At 37.2% G+C, this 17,675-nt stretch overlaps 4 protein-coding genes and 1 long non-coding RNA gene across 5 annotated transcripts; 1 reads left to right on the top strand and 4 right to left on the bottom strand.

The window, feature by feature from the left end:
* Window positions 1–1,280: 1,280 nt before the first annotated feature.
* LOC130713311 (uncharacterized) lies at window positions 1,281–3,227 on the bottom strand. Its single transcript, XM_057563086.1, has 2 exons — window positions 3,199–3,227; window positions 1,281–3,110 (listed from the first exon to the last, which is right to left on the bottom strand). The coding sequence occupies exons 1-2, from the start codon at window positions 3,225–3,227 to the stop codon at window positions 1,844–1,846; spliced, it is 1,296 nt and encodes a 431-aa protein (XP_057419069.1). The 3' UTR covers window positions 1,281–1,843.
* A 2,513-nt stretch (window positions 3,228–5,740) lies between these two features.
* On the bottom strand, window positions 5,741–7,197 carry LOC130715602 (uncharacterized). The gene has a single exon (XM_057565720.1). It carries the CDS (start codon window positions 7,122–7,124, stop codon window positions 5,961–5,963), a length of 1,164 nt encoding a protein of 387 aa, XP_057421703.1. The 5' UTR covers window positions 7,125–7,197; the 3' UTR covers window positions 5,741–5,960.
* A 274-nt stretch (window positions 7,198–7,471) lies between these two features.
* On the top strand, window positions 7,472–7,828 carry LOC130713310 (40S ribosomal protein S28-like; the record flags this gene model as incomplete). Its single annotated transcript, XM_057563085.1, has 1 exon — window positions 7,472–7,828. A coding segment is annotated over one exon (216 nt), but the record flags the coding sequence as incomplete, so codon positions are not given.
* Window positions 7,829–9,084: 1,256 nt separating this feature from the next.
* Window positions 9,085–11,632, bottom strand: LOC130714205 (uncharacterized). Its single transcript, XR_009011193.1, has 4 exons — window positions 11,522–11,632; window positions 11,276–11,413; window positions 9,804–10,520; window positions 9,085–9,492 (listed from the first exon to the last, which is right to left on the bottom strand). It is a non-coding gene; the product is annotated as an uncharacterized LOC130714205 (long non-coding RNA).
* A 1,397-nt stretch (window positions 11,633–13,029) lies between these two features.
* LOC130713309 (uncharacterized) lies at window positions 13,030–14,283 on the bottom strand. The gene has a single exon (XM_057563084.1). It carries the CDS (start codon window positions 14,191–14,193, stop codon window positions 13,030–13,032), a length of 1,164 nt encoding a protein of 387 aa, XP_057419067.1. The 5' UTR covers window positions 14,194–14,283.
* Window positions 14,284–17,675: the final 3,392 nt, after the last annotated feature.

Below are 17,675 nucleotides of genomic sequence, written 5' to 3'. Positions count from 1 at the left end.
ATTATCCTGCTTACAGAACTATTACGTGACCACACACAAGACCTTTTGAAGTGTCCTGGTGCAGACAGGACTAGTATTTCAAGGGAGTGACAGAACATGAGATTCCTCCTAAAAACATCACAAACTTCTAGTGAAGGCTAGATCAGCAATGTGAGGATAGTCATCTGACTAAATTGCTCTTAAATCTCAAAAAAATTGACAAAATTCTGCAAAGAGAACTCCTAACTCCTAAGAAATAACAAATGAAGAAAACAACCAGGCATGACACCACAGTGCAAGAATCCCAAGAGAATGACAAAACAAGACAAGTTAGTTAGTCACACAAATTTGATTTCAAGTTACTCACTTGGTGAAGGCTTCTTTCTCACTGTTATTTGCAAGATTCATTTTACCCTCAAACAACTTTAACTGGTATGAAGGCTCCTTAAAACATTTCACAAACTTTTCCAAGAATAACTTCCATAGTTATAAACTCAGCTCAACTCGCCGGTCACACCAACGAACCAACCAGGTAACTCGTTTGAGTGACAAGCGGTTATGTTTAAGAACTAGTGTGGCTTGGTTGAACTCAACTGGTTTTCCCCAAAAAAAAAAAAACAGTGACTCAGCCAGGTTGACTGGACCAGGCAACCAAGTTGACATGGCTAACTTATGTATCCATCAAAAACGTTATTTTATTACCTGTAGTTAGAGTGAGAGAATAAAAGGCTCAAGGCTTATAAAGGCAAAAGGCAAGCAAAATCATTAAAATAACATAAAAAGAAAACAATTTTCAAGTTTAGTTGATAAAAAAAGATTCAAATTCAACATATAAGCATTGTAAATGTGTGCAGACCATATACATGATTTCCTTTTCGGGCAGGAAACAAATTCTTGAAGCAAAAATGACTTATACAATTTAAAGGTGAAAAACATGCATTAATAAACAAATAACAAGATCTGAAAGAACTCATGATATCAGGGACCAGGTCACAACTCTCAACTAATCTCCAAATTCCAAGCAACAATCTTTAGTTTTTAACTTTTCATGAATAGCATCCACAACTCTATTTAATATGTATTTTATCTGAGGCCTGAAGGTCTTTTGACATACCTGCTCATTTTACTACAATAAAACATTACAATACTAGCTACACACTATTTTTAACAAATTTTCTAATATTCACACACTCTTATTAAATAAAAAATTATCAAAAAGAGTGTGTTTCTAGCCTTCTTCAAATATAATACTAACCTGTCTGTAACTAAAATGTACCTATCTGTAGTTAAAACTAAACATAAACCATATTAACATGAAGTTATTTAGAGAAACACAATGCGCATTATCCCCTTATTGCATACAAAACAACAGAACAACAACTGCCATACAAGAAGATTAGAAGACTGAACTTTCTTCAAACTACATAAGCCGTTGTCCTTTGGCGAGAAAAAGTTATGAGAGAAGGGATACTATAGTGCATAGAAAAGCATTTCACAAACAATTTTCTTACCACATATTCAGAATAACTAATCAATCACTCAGGTTTCCCTAGGCCAAACTAGCATTCTCGATAATTTATCATTTCTGCTTTGGCTTAATTGAACTGCCAACACAAGGGAAAAGATATTTGAATTATTTACCTTCTTGCACTCTTCAAGCAACTTTCTAATCCCATGATTCCTGAGGTAAGACATGAATCCATCCACCTCTTTGGAAATGAGCATATGTACAATGAAAGAAACAAATTCTCCAACAATGAAAATTTAATTTTCTTGCACCACTTGCATGCAAAATATCAAATTAGTGATATAGATCAGAATTGTGACTTAAACAGAAGGCTGTAAGTTAACCAAGTGCCAGATGCTAGCGTCCTCCCCGATATAGACTTAGTATCCTAGATGTTTCCTCCTCCTCAAAACTTTTCACAAACTTTTGCAGGAATGACTTCTCAGTCATAAAAAATGGTGCACTTAAGCTAGCATCCTTCTTCATCAAACCTCTGGAGAGAAGATACTTGAGAACTGAAGCCCTCGGCACAAGCCTTTTCTCCAAACTAAATCCAAATAGTGCTGGCACTGCTAGAAGCACTGAAGGGTCCCAACCAAGATGACCTACCCAAAAACTCATCACTGCATTTAGTTTTTTGATTGAGTATAGCATAAAGCGGGGTTCCCTCTTAAATGCAAGGAGAACAGCATCTTCAGACCAGCCCCAGGTCTTAAACGCATCGACTTTCGCATCCCAATTAGATTTGACCATAGCCCTTTTGGCTAGTAAGGCAAAACTAAAAGCAGTTTTGGAAGGATGGAATCCCAATCCCTTGAGTTCCTCCACAGCCTCCTTCAACTTCAAGTCAGCACATCTGAGCATATTGGGCCTAGTTCTAAGCAAAATGTATATGTTTGTGGGAGACACTCCCATATCAAGCAACAAATTTACTTTTGATTTCCATTGATCAATAGTAATGATATTGGAACCAAATAGTACACAATCGATTGCTTTTTCATCAGATGGGCAGAATGTCCTTACAAATTCAAATGCAGGTATTATGTAATTCTCAAGGCTTTGGCGCAGCAAATACGGGCTCTTAGTCACAGTGGTGACTATGTCAGAACCTTTGGAGGCTATGAATTGAAGCTTAGGCAAAAGCGTTTTGGTGGGGTCGAATACAAGCAGCTCTGGTAACCTGCGAATGATGATGTGTATCTGAGAGATGGAGAAACCGTGGTTTGTGAAGAAGGCGATGACCGAATCGGGCTTGTTTGCGTCATCGAAACGAACTCGGTTGGCTGCTTTGAGAGCAGCTTGGTGTGAGAAGCCACAAGTGTTTGTGAAGTAGGAAAGGGTGAATGATTGTTTATCAGAAGAATGAGAAGTGGTAGAGAAGAGAGAGAGGGGTGAATGGAAGGGTTTCAGTTGAAGAAAAACGTAACATTTGGAGGTTGGTGGTGGTTGGGAGAAAGTGCGGCGGCGGAGAAAAGCTCTGAGACAGTGAGCGTGAAACATGAGATCGTAGGTTAGGTTCGATTCATCCAACACAGCAATTCTGGAAACCTGAGTGGCAACATTTGAATTGTTCTCATGTTTATTTTCTAAAATGTCTAACTTCTTTGGAATTAAAATTGATAAACTAAAAATTAAAATTAAAATTACACAGTTTCTTAAAATTTAATAAAATTTAACATTTTCCGATGTATCAAAAAAAAAAAAATTTGTACCGAATTTTCAAAAAGTTTGAAGGTAACATTATCGGAATTTAAAACCCGACAACTCATCAGTTGGATTTTCAAACACACGGTAGTTTATATAGAAAAGCTTGTAAATTGTCTTATACTACTTCATACTCAATGTTGTGATAAGTTTTGCGCAATTGCACATTGCCTTAGGGTTGGAATTTTGTTTATAATGAAGCTTAGTGTACAAAATTAAAGTTTATAAATTATGTTTTAATTGCTATAAACTCAAATTATGCAAACATACCAACAAGATTTAACATAACAGGTAGATAATTGGACTCTTTAAACATCTAGTAGATAGTTCGATCTATGACGGTGCGTTTGAAGAGACATATCCACTTAATGTGATATCAGAGTCTCGAGGGCATCAGTTTCATGACTGTCGACTGTGGATACCTTGATGAAACAAACAAAAATTATGCAAAAGTAACAATGGCTTACAACTTGAGTTTTAGAATTAGTCTTCTCTAACCACCAGTTATAGAGATTCGGATCCTCTCCTACAATTGTTGAAAAGTGGTTTTCATTAACTTAAAATAGAAATAGGCAATGAAGCCAATACATCAGAGTCTAACAAAGTCAAAACCTCAGTCGGTGCCTCCTCCACCCACACCTGAGAACTGTAGGTGGTAGCATGCCAGGCTAAATAGTCCGCAACTGAATTCCCAGACAGACAAGAGATAAACGAAAACTACGAAAACAAAAAATTAAAACTCGACGGTCATTAATAATAGACACTCTTTTATATCAATGATGTTTACTCTAGTTCATTTCATTGGTGTATCTAATTGGAGCCTTGGGTCAAGCTCAATACAGATGGTTCCTTGCTTCCAGTTGAAAATACAGCAGCATGTGGTGGCTTGGTTCGGGATCACAATGGAAAATTTCTCTTTGGGTTTCTGTTAATTTAAGCAACTGCTCAGTTCTTCAAGCCGAACTCTGGGGCATCATTCATGATCTTAAGATTGCAAAAGCAAGAGGCTAAAGGCCCAACAAACACAGGAACACTAGTCCCTTAGGTACCAAATCAGAATTGCAAGTACAATATTGATAATCAGTGTATAATTATTAAATTAATAAATAAAATACTGATCAGACCAACAAGCTTCATTCATAGAATAAAGCCACTCAAATAACGCATGTTTTACCAAGTATGGAGCTTCCTTAAATTAGGTCTCTTTTTTTTTTCCTTCAAATCTCCTGTGATGATGAATCATAAGATTCATAACACTTTTCCAACGGCCTCCAGCAAACTCATGTCATATATCATAAACCAAATCCTCAAAGATAACAAATAATGCACGAATAGATGACTGCAAATCCAAAATGCTGCCATTCTTTCATAGAGAAAGTTAATTTCTAGATACAGTAATTCAAGAACATCATCCACCAAAATTAATGATATAGAGGCAACCAAATTATATATCATCCTTATGCAAATGAATCAATTTAGCTTCACCATCCATAAAAGGTGCACAACATAGCAGTCCATTAGCAAGATGACAAATAGCATATTATTTTCCCTACAGCCATGTCATACCAACACAAAGATCTAGTTATACTGATAAAATATAATTTTTTCAATACCAATTGAATACACCTCTTCAGTATCACAACCAGAATGATCTAAGTCTGTGATTTAGCTTTTTTACATTTATCAGTTATGGGCAAAGGATTACCTAAACCAGAAAGGATAGCTTATCAGTTAGTGCCTTTCTTCAACCAGCAAGGAAGAGGAGCAGCAGCTTGGGGAAATAGCTTCAGGTAAGCTCTTCTATTGGTATCTTAGAGGTAAAAAAGAAGGTGCAACAATACTATGGTTTGTGAAACTAAAAATAAAAACATACTTGATTTTAATAAAAAAGGTATCCATAAAAATTGTTGAATAAAAAACACACAATTCAAATCTCCAGCTTAGCTATTGTCCTATTCAGATATTGATGGCAGCAGCATCCTGAAGAACTATATAAATTACTAAGATTTGAGCATTGAAAAATATGAACCAGATTACATAGACATAAAAATGAAAGAAATTTATATCAAATTGACATGGTCAATTCTACAGAATCATTTCACGCAATAGTCACAAATGTCCACAAAGCAGTAGCAAGGGAATGCAAGATCCAAGACTTAGACATATAATCACAAACTCATATAACAGCCAAGATATTGATGGCAACTGACTGTTGTACAATCAAAATCCAAAATGAAAATTGAAGATGATTTCTCCCCTGACATTTCCAGAATTCTAGTATCAATGTAATATGATCTGGTCGACTACATAGCGTGTAAAGCAATACAAATAGACACATCTATAAGGTTCTGGATGTTCTCAAAGACAGAAGGAATGCAATGAGATATTTCCAATTAACATATGCCACTTATTAGAAATGAGACAATGCTAAATTTTGTTGCTGGGTTAATTGATGACAATGAAACACATCCTATTACACATGAATGATGTGCCAGATGTTGGTACGTTGCAGTCCTATTCATTAGGCGCATAATACTAAGATAGCAAGAATCACACAACTATAACAAATATTTTAAGACTTTAACACACACAAAAGAAAGCAAGTTCCACACAATTATTAGGCCTGTTCACGCTATACCTTCAATACATTCAGACTAGCACAAATCCAAATAAAGACAGGAGTGGAACAGATACTAGAATGAAATGAAGAAACATACTATACTAGCTTACACAGAAATCTGTTATTCATCACTTAACAAAGTACCAGATGCTAGCTTCCTCCCCGATATAGACTTAGTAGCTTAGATGCTTCCTCCTCCTCAAAACAATTCACAAATTTTTGCTGGAACAGCTTATCAGTACATATAAATGGTGTACTTAAGCTAGCATCCTTCTTCATCAATCCTCTGGAGAGAAGATACTGGACAACTGAAGCCCTTGGGATAAGCCTTTTCTCCAAACTTAATGAAAAAAGTGTTGGCACGGCTAGAAGCACTGAAGGGTCCCAACCAAGATGGCCGACCCAAAAACTCATCACTGCATTAACTTTTTTGATTGAGTATAGCATCATGTGGGGATACCTCCTAAATGCATCCAGAATAGCATCTTCAGGGCAGCCCCATGTCTTAAAGGCATCGAGTTTGGCATCCCAAAGTGATTTGGATATACCCCTTTTGACCCGTAATGCTGAAACAAAATGCGATTTGGAGGGATGAAATCCCAATCCCTTGACTTCCACCACAGCCTCCTTCAAGTCAGCACATTTGAGCACAGAGGGCCAAGTAGTAAGCAACTGGTGGATGTTTGAGGGAGTCACTCCCATATTAAGCAACAATTTTACTTTTGATTTCATGCGATCAATAACAATGGTATTGGAACCAAATAGTACACAAGCGATTGCTCTTTCATCAGATTGGCAGAATGTCCTTACAAATTCAAATGCAGGTATAATGTGATTCTCAAGACTTTTGCACAGGAAATACGGGCTCCTAGTCACAGTGGTGACTACGTCAGAACCTTTGGAGGCTAAGAATTGAAACTTAGGCAAAACCCTTTTGGTGGGGTTGCATGTAAGAAGCTCTGGTACCTTGCCGATGATGTTCTGTGTCTGGGAGATGGAGAAACCGTGGTTTGTGAAGAAGGCGATAACCGAGTCGGGCTTGTTTGCGTCATCGAAAAGAACTCGGTTGGATGCTTTGAGAGCAGCTTGGTGTGAGAATCCACAGTTGTTAGTGAAGTAGGAAACAGTGAAGGATTGTTTATCAGAAGTGGTTGAGAACAAGTTGTGAGATACTATTGATAATGGGTGGTGGGGTTTCAGTTGCAGAAGAAGAAGGTGACATTTTAAGGTTGGTGGTGTTTGGGAGAAAGTGCTGCAGCGGAAGAAAGCTCTGAGACGATGACCGTGAAACATGAGATCGGAGATTCGATTCATCCAAACCGCGGTAATTCTGGAAACCTGAGTGGCAGCTGCCGGAGCTCTAACTAGTGTATAAGGGACAATTCTTAGACCCTAACTCGTCCCTAGACCCGAAGCAACCCGATAATATGCGGGTCCAATTTAGGATGGGTCTATGTAGGACTGGACCGGATTAGCCCGAGAGACAATAAATCTAAGACTATTTGATATTAATGGTAAAATTTAAAAATAATAGCATACTAAAAGAGTTATAAGTGATAACTATTTTTTAGAAAAAAAAACTTGAAATGATCTAATTCTTGCATAATCTATTGTATTTGAGAGGTTTACATTTTGTTTGATCCATATGCACGTGTCAATCATTTTGTTTGATATCTTTCCACTTGTCTCAAGTGAAGCATGCTATCGTGGTCAAAATTATGGGCCGTACTGGATCTAGGGGTCAGGTGACTCAAGTCAGAGTCAAGTTTTTGGATGACCAGAATCATCACATCATGAGGAACGTCAAAGGACCAGTGAGGGAAGGTGACATCCTCACCCTTCTCGAGTCTGAGAGAGAAGCAAGAAGGTTGCGCTAGAGGGGCTCTCATGCTTTGGTTTAAGATTTGATGAACCGTTTTTATTTTGTTTTAGCTAGTTGATGCTACTTGTTTGTGTCATGAACTTAATTTATGCATCTATTATTACTTGAATTTCATGTCTGCACTTCATGTTGTTGAATTTTGAGTAAATCTGTCCTTCTATATTGGCCGCATGAGACCTTGAGCCCATATGTTTAAACTTATTAAAAGTGTGAAAATTTTCTGGACTAAATCTCTCCACTTGTTTCACATGTGCATAATGCACATGCATGATTTTCTCTTATTAGAGCATGAAAGTGTTCATCTTTTGACCAACGTTTATTTATTTAATTCATAAGATAGATGTTAAACATTTTCATCTCATTCACATGGTAAGATAAATTTGAGCACTATCTATCACATTCTGACTCTCATAACAAATTAATTTTTTATAAAATATATATGTGGGACAGGCCGGATAGCCCGAGTGTCAACCCGAAACCGGATAACTTAATGATCAACCCTAACCCGGTATTTTTAATGATCGGGTCGGGTTGGGTCGGGTCGGGTCTTGTACACCCCTAACTCTAACAACAGTTGTACGAGGGGAAGAAAGAAGGATGAGTAGGTTCCCCACACCTATTGAAGAGAAATGAGTGTGGCATTTATTTTGTTTACTTTTGGCCCCAACAAAAAAAAAAGTTTATATAGAAAATGTTGTGATAAGTTTTGCGCAATTTCACATTGCCTTATGGTTGAAATTTTATTTATAATGAAGCTTAGTGTAGAAAATTAAAGTTTATAAATTATTTTTAATTGCTATAAACTCAAATTATGCAAAAATACCAACAAGATTTAACATAACATGTAGATAACTAAACTCTTTAAACATCTAATAGATAGTCCAATCTATGGTGGTGCGTTTGAGAAGAATTTGTTTGGAGAGACCTATCAACTTAATGTGATATCAGAGTCTCGAGGGCATTAGTTTCATGACTGTCGGCCGTTGATATCTTGATGAAACAAAAAAAAATTATGCAAAAGTAACAATGGCTTACAACTTAAGTTTTAGACTTAGACCCCGTTTGGAAAAACAGTTTAATTAAGTGCATATGGTCATAAACGCTTATGACATAAGCGTTTCTTCATAAACTATTTTAACAAATTTATTGAAATAATTTAAAGATAAGGTATATGTAAGCATAAGCTCTTTTCCATAAGCTATTCTGAGTAGCTTATGAAAAAATGCTCAAAACAACTTGTGTGGTATGCCATAAGCTGTTTGCATAAACTCCCCCAAACACTGGCATAAAAGCTTATGCTATCAGATAAGCTCAAATAAACTCTTCCAAACTGAGTCTTAGTCTTCTCTAGCCACTAGTTATAGAGATTCGGATCGCTTATGGTACTAGGGGTGTGTGCCTTAACCAGCAAGAGGAACCAACACATTTTGATGCCTTCCTTCAACCAAGTAAGAAGCAAATTTTCTCTCATAATATTGCAAAAAAAAAAAAACCACTTAATTTCAAAATTCATTATCTGGCCTTGCTATACATATTGAAGCGTTCATTCACAATTTAAGGTTGATCAAATCAATACATTAAAAACAATAAATAATAGGGAAAAAGAAAAGATTATTGCTAGCTATGGTCTAAATTTACATAATTTTATTTCAGAGCAAACGGATGGTGACATCGCAACAGAGGTGAAGGAAGTTTGAAGAAGGGCGAGTTAGCAGCCAAATTGTGAATCCAATTTCACAATCATTGGATTCACACTCAGTTTTCTCAGCAACAACAGTAAGCAAAGGTTGGCAAAAAAGCCTAAGATGAAGAACGAAAATGGAAGAAGAACATCAATAAATCAATTGAAGCCAAATGCAAGTAAAATCAGAAATCAGAAATCAGCCATGAATGATGCAGCGAAGAACGAAAGTGGAAGAAGAACATCAATAAATCAATTGAAGCCAAATCCAAGTAGAAATGCCTAAGATGAAGAACGAAAAATGGAAGACGAACATCAATAAATCAATTGAAGCCAAATCCAAGTAAAATCAGAAATCAATAAATCAGCCATGAATGATGCAGCGAAGAACGAAAGTGGAAGAAGAACATGCTTCACAAAAATAACTTACAGTGCATTTGCAACCTACAGCAGCAGTAGCAATGCAAACCGCAGCATTAGTATCACAGTTCACCGATAGTTATCATTATGTACTAGGGTTTTCAGATTGGTATGGCATTGAAACAGGACATGAATGATAGTTTTAAAATTTTGACAGGGCTACTTTTGTGCAGATAATTTTTGGAATCAGGTTTCTCAAAAGCTGAAATTGCAGAAGCTTAGAGAAATTGCTTTAGATCTTTTAAGAGATATAAAAGTTGATATAAGAAGTTTATGCAAACACCACTTTTAAATAATAGAATCACTTAGAATATGTGCAGATCACATATATGTTTTTTCTTTTCGGACAGGAAACAAGTTCTTTAAAGCAAAAATGACTTATAAAGTTCAAAGGTGACTAACTTCTTGTGGAGACTAGATCTGCAATTTGAAGACTGTTCTTAAATCTCAAAAAAATTTACAAAATTCTACAGAGAAAACTCACAAGAAATAACAAATGAAGAAAACAACCAGGCATAACTATTAACCAGGCATGACTATTAACAAACATTTCAAGAGAATGACAAAATCAGGCTTGTTAATAGCGCGCTATAGCGGCTCAATAGCCTATAGAGTAGCGCCCTAGGGGTTCACCGCTACTTCGCTATTCACCGCTATTTGCCGCTATAGCACCGCAATAGCGCTTTTTGGGCTTGCCGCTACACTACGCTATCCACCATTAACAACCCTGGACAAAACAAGACAAGTTAGTTAGTCATATGAAAATTTGATTTAAAGTTGCTCTCTTGGTGAAGGCTTCGCATGCTATTTGCAAGATTTCATTTTTCCTCAAACAACTTTAACTGGTTTATAAAGGCAAAAGAAGAGCAAAACCATTAAAATAAAATAAAATATTACAATTTTCAAGTTTATTTGATAAAAAAAAGATTCAAATTCAACACATGAGCATTGTAAATGTGTGCAGACCACATGTAAGATTTTCTTTTTGGACAGGAAACAAATTCTTGAAGCAAAAATGACTTGCACAGTTCAAAGGTGTAAAACATACAGTGAGGCCTGAAGGCCTTTTGACCCATGGCCTGAGCATGTTACTACAATAAAACATTACAATACTAGCAACATACTATTTTTAACAAACTTTCAATTATTAACACACTCTTATTAAATCAATTATCAAAATTATAAAAAAGAGTGTGTTTGTAGCCTTCTTCAGATATAATACTAAAGCTGTCTGTAAGTAACATGTACCTACCTAAACGTGGCTAAAACAAAACATAAACCATATTAACATGAAGTTATTTAGGGAAACACAATGTGCATTATCCCCATATTGCATACAAAACAACCAATGCCATATAACAAGAATAAACTTTCTTCAAACTCATAACAAAAGCCATTGTCCTATGGTGAGAAAAAGTTATGAGAGAAGGGATACTATAGTGCTAGTGCAGAGAAAAGCTTTTCACAACAAAATTTGCTTACCACATAGTAAGAATAACTATTCAATCACTCAGGTTTCCCTAGGCCAGACTAGCATTTTCCATATCTTATCAACTCAGCACTGGCTTAATTGAAATGCCAAAGAAATTTGAATCAAGCATCGTTTAAATCCCATGATTCCTGAGGATTAGACATGAATTCATTCACCTATTTGAAAAAAGAACATTTCTGCAATGATAGAAACAAATTCTCCAATCATGAAACAATTAATTTTCTTGCACCACTTACATGCAAAATATCAAATTAGAGATATAGATCAGAATTGTGACTTAAACAGCAGGCTCTAAGTTAACCAAGTGCCAGATGCTAGCGTCCTCCCCGATATAGACTTAGTAGCTTGGCTTAAATGCATTTTGTGCCCCTGATGTTTCAGGGGCGTGCAAATGATACCCCTCTTCTAATTTTGTCAACGTTTGTACCCTCCATGAAACAAAAGAGTGTAGTGTTTACCCTTCCGTCAGTTCAACGTTAGTAAACTAACGGAGGGGCTGACGTGGCTTTTTTTTTTTCTTTTTTCTGGCATGCCACGTGGATAATAGTAAAACAAATGGAAAAAAGAGATGAGGGGGATTTGAACTCGGGACCTAAAAGCAGCAAAACACCCATTTAACCAGTTGAGCTACATACATAATTAATATATGTTGTACGAAAATTAAATTTATATCATCTCCTTCATCATCATCAATTTTATATCCTCTTCTCCTTCCTCCTCCTTCTCCATCACAACACACACAGACTCTTTACATTCCTCCTTCTACATGATAAATTAGGCTTTTAAAACATGATTAGCTAGTAAAGTTAGGGTTTAGGAAGGGGCAAACCAAAATTGGAAGAAATTAGAGTTCCTTACCAAAAATTGATTATCAATTTGACAAGAGGGGAAGGAGAGCTCCACGGTTCTGAGCTCAGTGAGTCCTCCGGCGAGGGTTGGCCGGAGAAGACGGTGGATGGCGGCGGCTGGCGGCGGTTTACGGCGGAGGTTGTTGGAATGGAGAATTTCTTTATGGGTTTTGCAGCTGATGATGAGGGGAGTTCAGTGGTAGTATTCGTTTCTCCAAAAGCTAAGGGGTTCGCCGGAGATCGAAGCTTGAAGGTGCGGTGGTTAGGGTTTCAAAGTTTCTCTGTTGTGGTGGCCATGGGGCGCGTTCAGGGTCGTTTGATGGTGATGAAGGCGCGGTGGTGCTCGCGGCTGGCCAGAGAGAACGAAAGGGGGAGAGGCGGCACCACCGTCAGCGAGATCTTCAGGCCGGGAGCGTCATCGGTGTAGAATCGCAGCATGTTGCTTGTGAGGAATGTAAAGAGAAGAAGAAGACTGGAGTGACATTCCAGGTGAGGAATGTAAAGAGTCTGTGTGTGTTGTGATGGAGAAGGAGGAGGAAGGAGAAGAGGATATAAAATGGATGATGATGAAGGAGATGATATAAATTTAATTTTCGTACAACATATATTAATTATGTATGTAGCTCAACTGGTTAAATTGGTGTTTTGCTACTTCTAGGTCCCGAGTTCAAATCCCCCTCATCTCTTTTTTCCATTTGTTTTACTATTATCCACGTGGCATGCCAGAAAAAAGAAAAAAAAAAGCCACGTCAGCCCCTCCGTTAGTTTACTAACGTTGAATTGACGGAAGGGTAAACACTACACTCTTTTGTTTCATGGAGGGTACAAACGTTGACAAAATTAGAAGAGGGGTATCATTTGCACGCCCCTGAAACATCAGGGGCACAAAATGCATTTTAGCCTAGTAGCTTAGATGTTTCCTCCTCCTCCTCAAAACTATTCACAAACTTTTGCAGGAAATACTTCTCAGTACATATAAATGGTGTACTTAAGCTAGCATCCTTCTTCATCAATCCTCTGGAGAGAAGATACTGGACAACTGAAGCCCTTGGGATAAGCCTTTTCTCCAAACTTAATGAAAAAAGTGATGGCACGGCTAGAAGCACGGAAGGGTCCCAACCAAGACGGCCGACCCAAAAACTCATCACTGCATTAACTTTTTTGATTGAGCATAGCATAATGTGGGGATTCCTCCTAAATGCATCCAAAATAGCATCTTCAGACCAGCCACATGTCTTAAAGGCATCGACTTTGGCATCCCAAAGAGATTTGGATATACCCCTTTTGGCCTGTAACGCTACAACAAAATGCGATTTGGAGGGATGAAATCCCAATCCCTTAACTTCCTCCACAGCCTGCTTCAAGTCAGCACATCTGAGTATAGTGGGCCTAGTTCTAAGCAAAAGGTATATGTTTGAGGGAGGCACTCCCATATGAAGCAACAATTTTACTTTTGATTTCATGTGATCAATAGTAATGGTATGGGAACCAAAAAGTGCACAAGCTATTGCTTTTTGATCAGATGGAGAGAATGTCCTTACAAATTCAAATGCAGGTATAATGTGATTCTCAAGGCTTTTAAGCAGGAAATACGGGCTCCTAGTCACAGTGGTAACTATGTCAGAACCTTTGGAGGCTATAAATTGAAACTTGGGCAAAACCCTTTTGGTGGGGTCGAATAAAAGCACCTCTGGTACCCTGCAAATGATGTTGTGTGTTTGGGAGATGGAGAAACCGTGGTTTGTGAAGAAGGCGATAACCGAATCAGGCTTGTTTGCGTCGTTGAAACGAACCCGTTTGGATGCTTTGAGAGCAGCTTGGGGAGAAAAGCCACAAGTGTTTGTGAAGTAGGATACAGTGAAGGATTGTTTATCAGAAGAATCACAAGTGGTTGAGGAAAAGTTGTGAGATATTGATAATGGGTAGGGGAAGAAGGGTTTCAGTTGAAGAAGAAGAAGGTAACATTTGGAGGTTGTTGGTGGTGGTTGGGAAAAAATGCTGCGGCGGAGAAAAGCTCGGAGACGGTGACAATGAAACATGAGATCGGAGATTCGATTCATCCAACGCTGTAATTCTGGAAACCTAAGTGGCAGCTCTAAACGACAGAGAACACCTGAAAGTGATGAAACATTTTCGGAATTTAATAAAACCGCTAACTCGTCAACTGATTTTTTTGAAAACAAAAGGTAATTTATTTTTTCTAACTACTACTACTACTATGTAGTTTTAACTAATTTATCGAATTTTTTAAAAATTCAGTAGTTTATTTTTCTCAACATTTTACATAAACTCGACAATGTGTTTTTAACATGTCGAAATATTGAATAAGTGCTTCCTGTTCTCGCTGCAATGCAGATTATGAGGACATAGACCATATATTTTGAGTCTGTCCTAGTACTCTCAGTTTGTGGAACACTTTTCGAGCTGTACTTCCCTCTCGCTCCTCAGGTCCCATTTGCGGTCTGGTTCAAGGGCTTCTGCTACACTGCCACTGCACACTTGTTGTTGTCGTGTTATGGTGGGCATGGCGGTAGCGTAACCATCATGTGTTTGGGGACGAGGTCTGGCAGTTGAATCATGTGCTACGTTTTTTGTACCATGATGTAGATACTTGGCGACGACACCTTCATTCTCCTACTCTTCAACCTCCCCTTCAAACGGTAAATGCGGGCGATGACGGTGGCACATACATGGTGGTAGTGGTGGATGGGAGCTGGATCCCGACGCTTGGTCGTATGGGTTATGCAACGGTAGTTAGTAATAAGGATGGTGAGTAGGTTTCAGGGGACTGGCAGTGCGTTCAAGGCTAAAACGTTGGCTGTGGAAATTGGCTTACAAATGCTCTTGATTTGAGATATCAAGTGTGATTTGCTTTTCTGATTGTCTACATGTGGTTACTACTCTTCAGGGAGATGTTGACATTGGAACTTTCTGGGCTCGTGATGTCCTTCAGCTTATTAGAAATATGATGTCGAGGTTCTCGTGTGCAGCTCCTGCACGTTCGGCGTGAGAGGAATAACACAACAAATTGTTTGGCGCGTCATGCGTGTGTGGCAGGTGCTCATCAATAAGTATGGAGGCATCCCCCTTTCTTTGTTTTTGCGTCTTGTATCTGAATGTTGTTAGCTAGTCTTGGTTTTTAGCTATTAATTTTCCTCTCGTAAAAAAAAAAACATGCCGAAATATTGAATATGAAATTAAACATATAAATACCGAAAATTTGAAAATTCGATAGATCAATTTTTAGGATACCTGATTTTCAAAAACTCAATGAATGAGACTGCGAGGGGGTGGGAACGTGGATGATTAGTTTTGAAATTTTAAAAAGAACGGGAACACGAAAAAGTCCTAGGTGTTTGAATGAATAGTTAATGAATTTGTTTTTTATCATATGAATAAATGATATATTTTCTCTTTTAACAAAAATAAAACTAAATTTATTTTTTTTAAAAAAAATCATTGAGACTACGCCACTAGTAAGGGTTTTGAGTAGTTTATAATCTTATATGGAGTCATAGATTGAATTTCATCTATTTATATAGAAAAGCTTGTAAATTTTGTTTGTACTATTTGATATTCAATGTTGTTATGTGTTTTGTGCAGTTTGCATATTCTCGAGTCTTTGAATTTTGTTTATAATGAAGCTTAGTTATGTAGAAAATTAAAGTGTACAAGATCAACACAACCTGTGAATTCTTTAAGTATCTAATCGAGTATTTGGTCTCTAAATGATCCGTATAGAGAAGAATTTGTTTGGAGAGGAAGACCCACTTAACATGATCTTAGAGTCTCGAGGGTATTAATTTCATGACTGTCGATTGTGAGGATAACTTGGTGCAACCAAAGAAAAATAATATATGCAAAAAATAATAATGGCTTACAACTTGAGAGTAGTAACTAACTATAGGGATACAGATTCTCTCCAGCGATGATACAATTGGAATTTCACCTGCATTTAGAAGTTTTTTGAATAGCAAACAAGTCCTTATGGCCGGTTCAAATTCAAAGGAAAAATAAACCAGATGAGCTTCAATCTGTGTCTCATTTTCACTGTGTTATGTTTACCTTCTTGTGAAATTGAAGCTCATTGAAAGCCATGATCTCACAAGAATCCAGTGTGCAGTGTGCAGGTACCGACACCCAAGTTTGCCAACCATAGGCGAGATCTCCATCACCATAACCACAAAGACAAACACCCAATCTTACAACCACAGAAAATCTTCTCATGAGAAATTTTCACATAACATCTGAAAAATGTGTCTATCTTCCTATTTGTGAGCATTCATGAATACCGATAAGTTTCCACCTATTTAACAACATTTAGAAAGAGAGAGAGAGAGGAAGGATCCATTCCCATCACTCATCCATCTAGAGCAGCTAAATCTCAGTTTCATTTTTTCTTTTCAGATAGACAACTAGCCAAAAAGAAGAAGAAAATTGACATTATTCTAGAATAGAAACTACAATGGTTGTTGAGTGTTTCAAGAGTCTCAGCAACTTTCCCTGATTCTGAATTACAAAATGATCCCAAAGATACCCATACTCTCACTAAACTCTTATTTATAATATTCCTTTCTCAAACTAACTGAAACTCCCCCAAATTAACTAACTAAACTATTAACTAACTAAAATACTAACTAACTAAACAATGGGCACCTATCAATAGGAAGCAAATTCTTGAAACAAAAATTACTTATACATACATGTGTGTACATACATGTGTACACACACAAACACTCACACATACATATATATAAATGGTGTAATTATGTCTGCATCCATAGTAATAAAACTCAGCCGGTTTGACCAACAAATCAATGAACCAGAAATCAGACATCTTTGTCGACAGCAAGCAGCAACACGACCGGCAGCATAAATATCACAGTTCACTGAGAGTTATCATTGTCTAATAGGGTTTTCAGATTGTTGTGGTGTTGAAACAGAACATGAGTGGCAGTTTCAAATTCTGACAGTTATTTTTGTGCAGACATTTTTTTGAATCAGTGATAAATAGACTTAGTTAGTTACTTGGGGTTAGAAACAATAAATAGGAGGGTTAGTAAGAGTGTTTGGTATCTTTGGGATCATTTGGGAATTTGGACTTAGGAGAGTGATGAGTCTCTCAAATTCCAACTCGGGAATTAGGGTTGATTCCCAATTAGGAATTAGGGTTCATCTTGAATAATACACTACTTCTATCTTCTTCTTGGCTAGGTTCTATCAATCAGCTTCCTCAAAAGTTGAAATTGCAGAAGCTAACGGAAATTGCTGCAGATAAGCTCTATTAAGAGCTTTAAAAGTCATAAGTTGGTAAAAGAAGGTAATCCAAACACCACTTTTAGATAATAAAAGCGCTCTAAGAAGCCCTTTTAACTAAAATTGCCTGAGTCTAATAAATTAGTAATTTAAATTACTTTCAAAGTTGTCATTTGGGTTCTTATCCCCTCGTTACCTCCAACGCCTGTTAAAATTCAAAGGAAAAATAAACCAGATGAGCTTCAATCTGTGTCTCATTTTCACTGTGTTATGTTTACCTTCTCGT

Source organism: Lotus japonicus, chromosome 4, assembly GCF_012489685.1.
Source record: "Lotus japonicus ecotype B-129 chromosome 4, LjGifu_v1.2".
In the NCBI taxonomy this organism is placed as follows: Eukaryota; Viridiplantae; Streptophyta; class Magnoliopsida; order Fabales; family Fabaceae; genus Lotus; species Lotus japonicus.
This window is presented reverse-complemented; position numbering and strand designations above follow the sequence as displayed.

Coding starts and splice junctions, on each gene's coding strand:
- LOC130713311 (XM_057563086.1), bottom strand. CDS start 3,227: ATGTTACCTTCAAACTTTTTGAAAATTCG. Junction 3,111..3,198: donor TCAAACTTTTTGAAAATTCG/GTACAAATTTTT, acceptor TTTAATTTTTAG/TTTATCAATTTTAATTCCAA.
- LOC130715602 (XM_057565720.1), bottom strand. CDS start 7,124: ATGAATCGAATCTCCGATCTCATGTTTCACGGTCATCGTCTCAGAGCT.
- LOC130713309 (XM_057563084.1), bottom strand. CDS start 14,193: ATGAATCGAATCTCCGATCTCATGTTTCATTGTCACCGTCTCCGAGCT.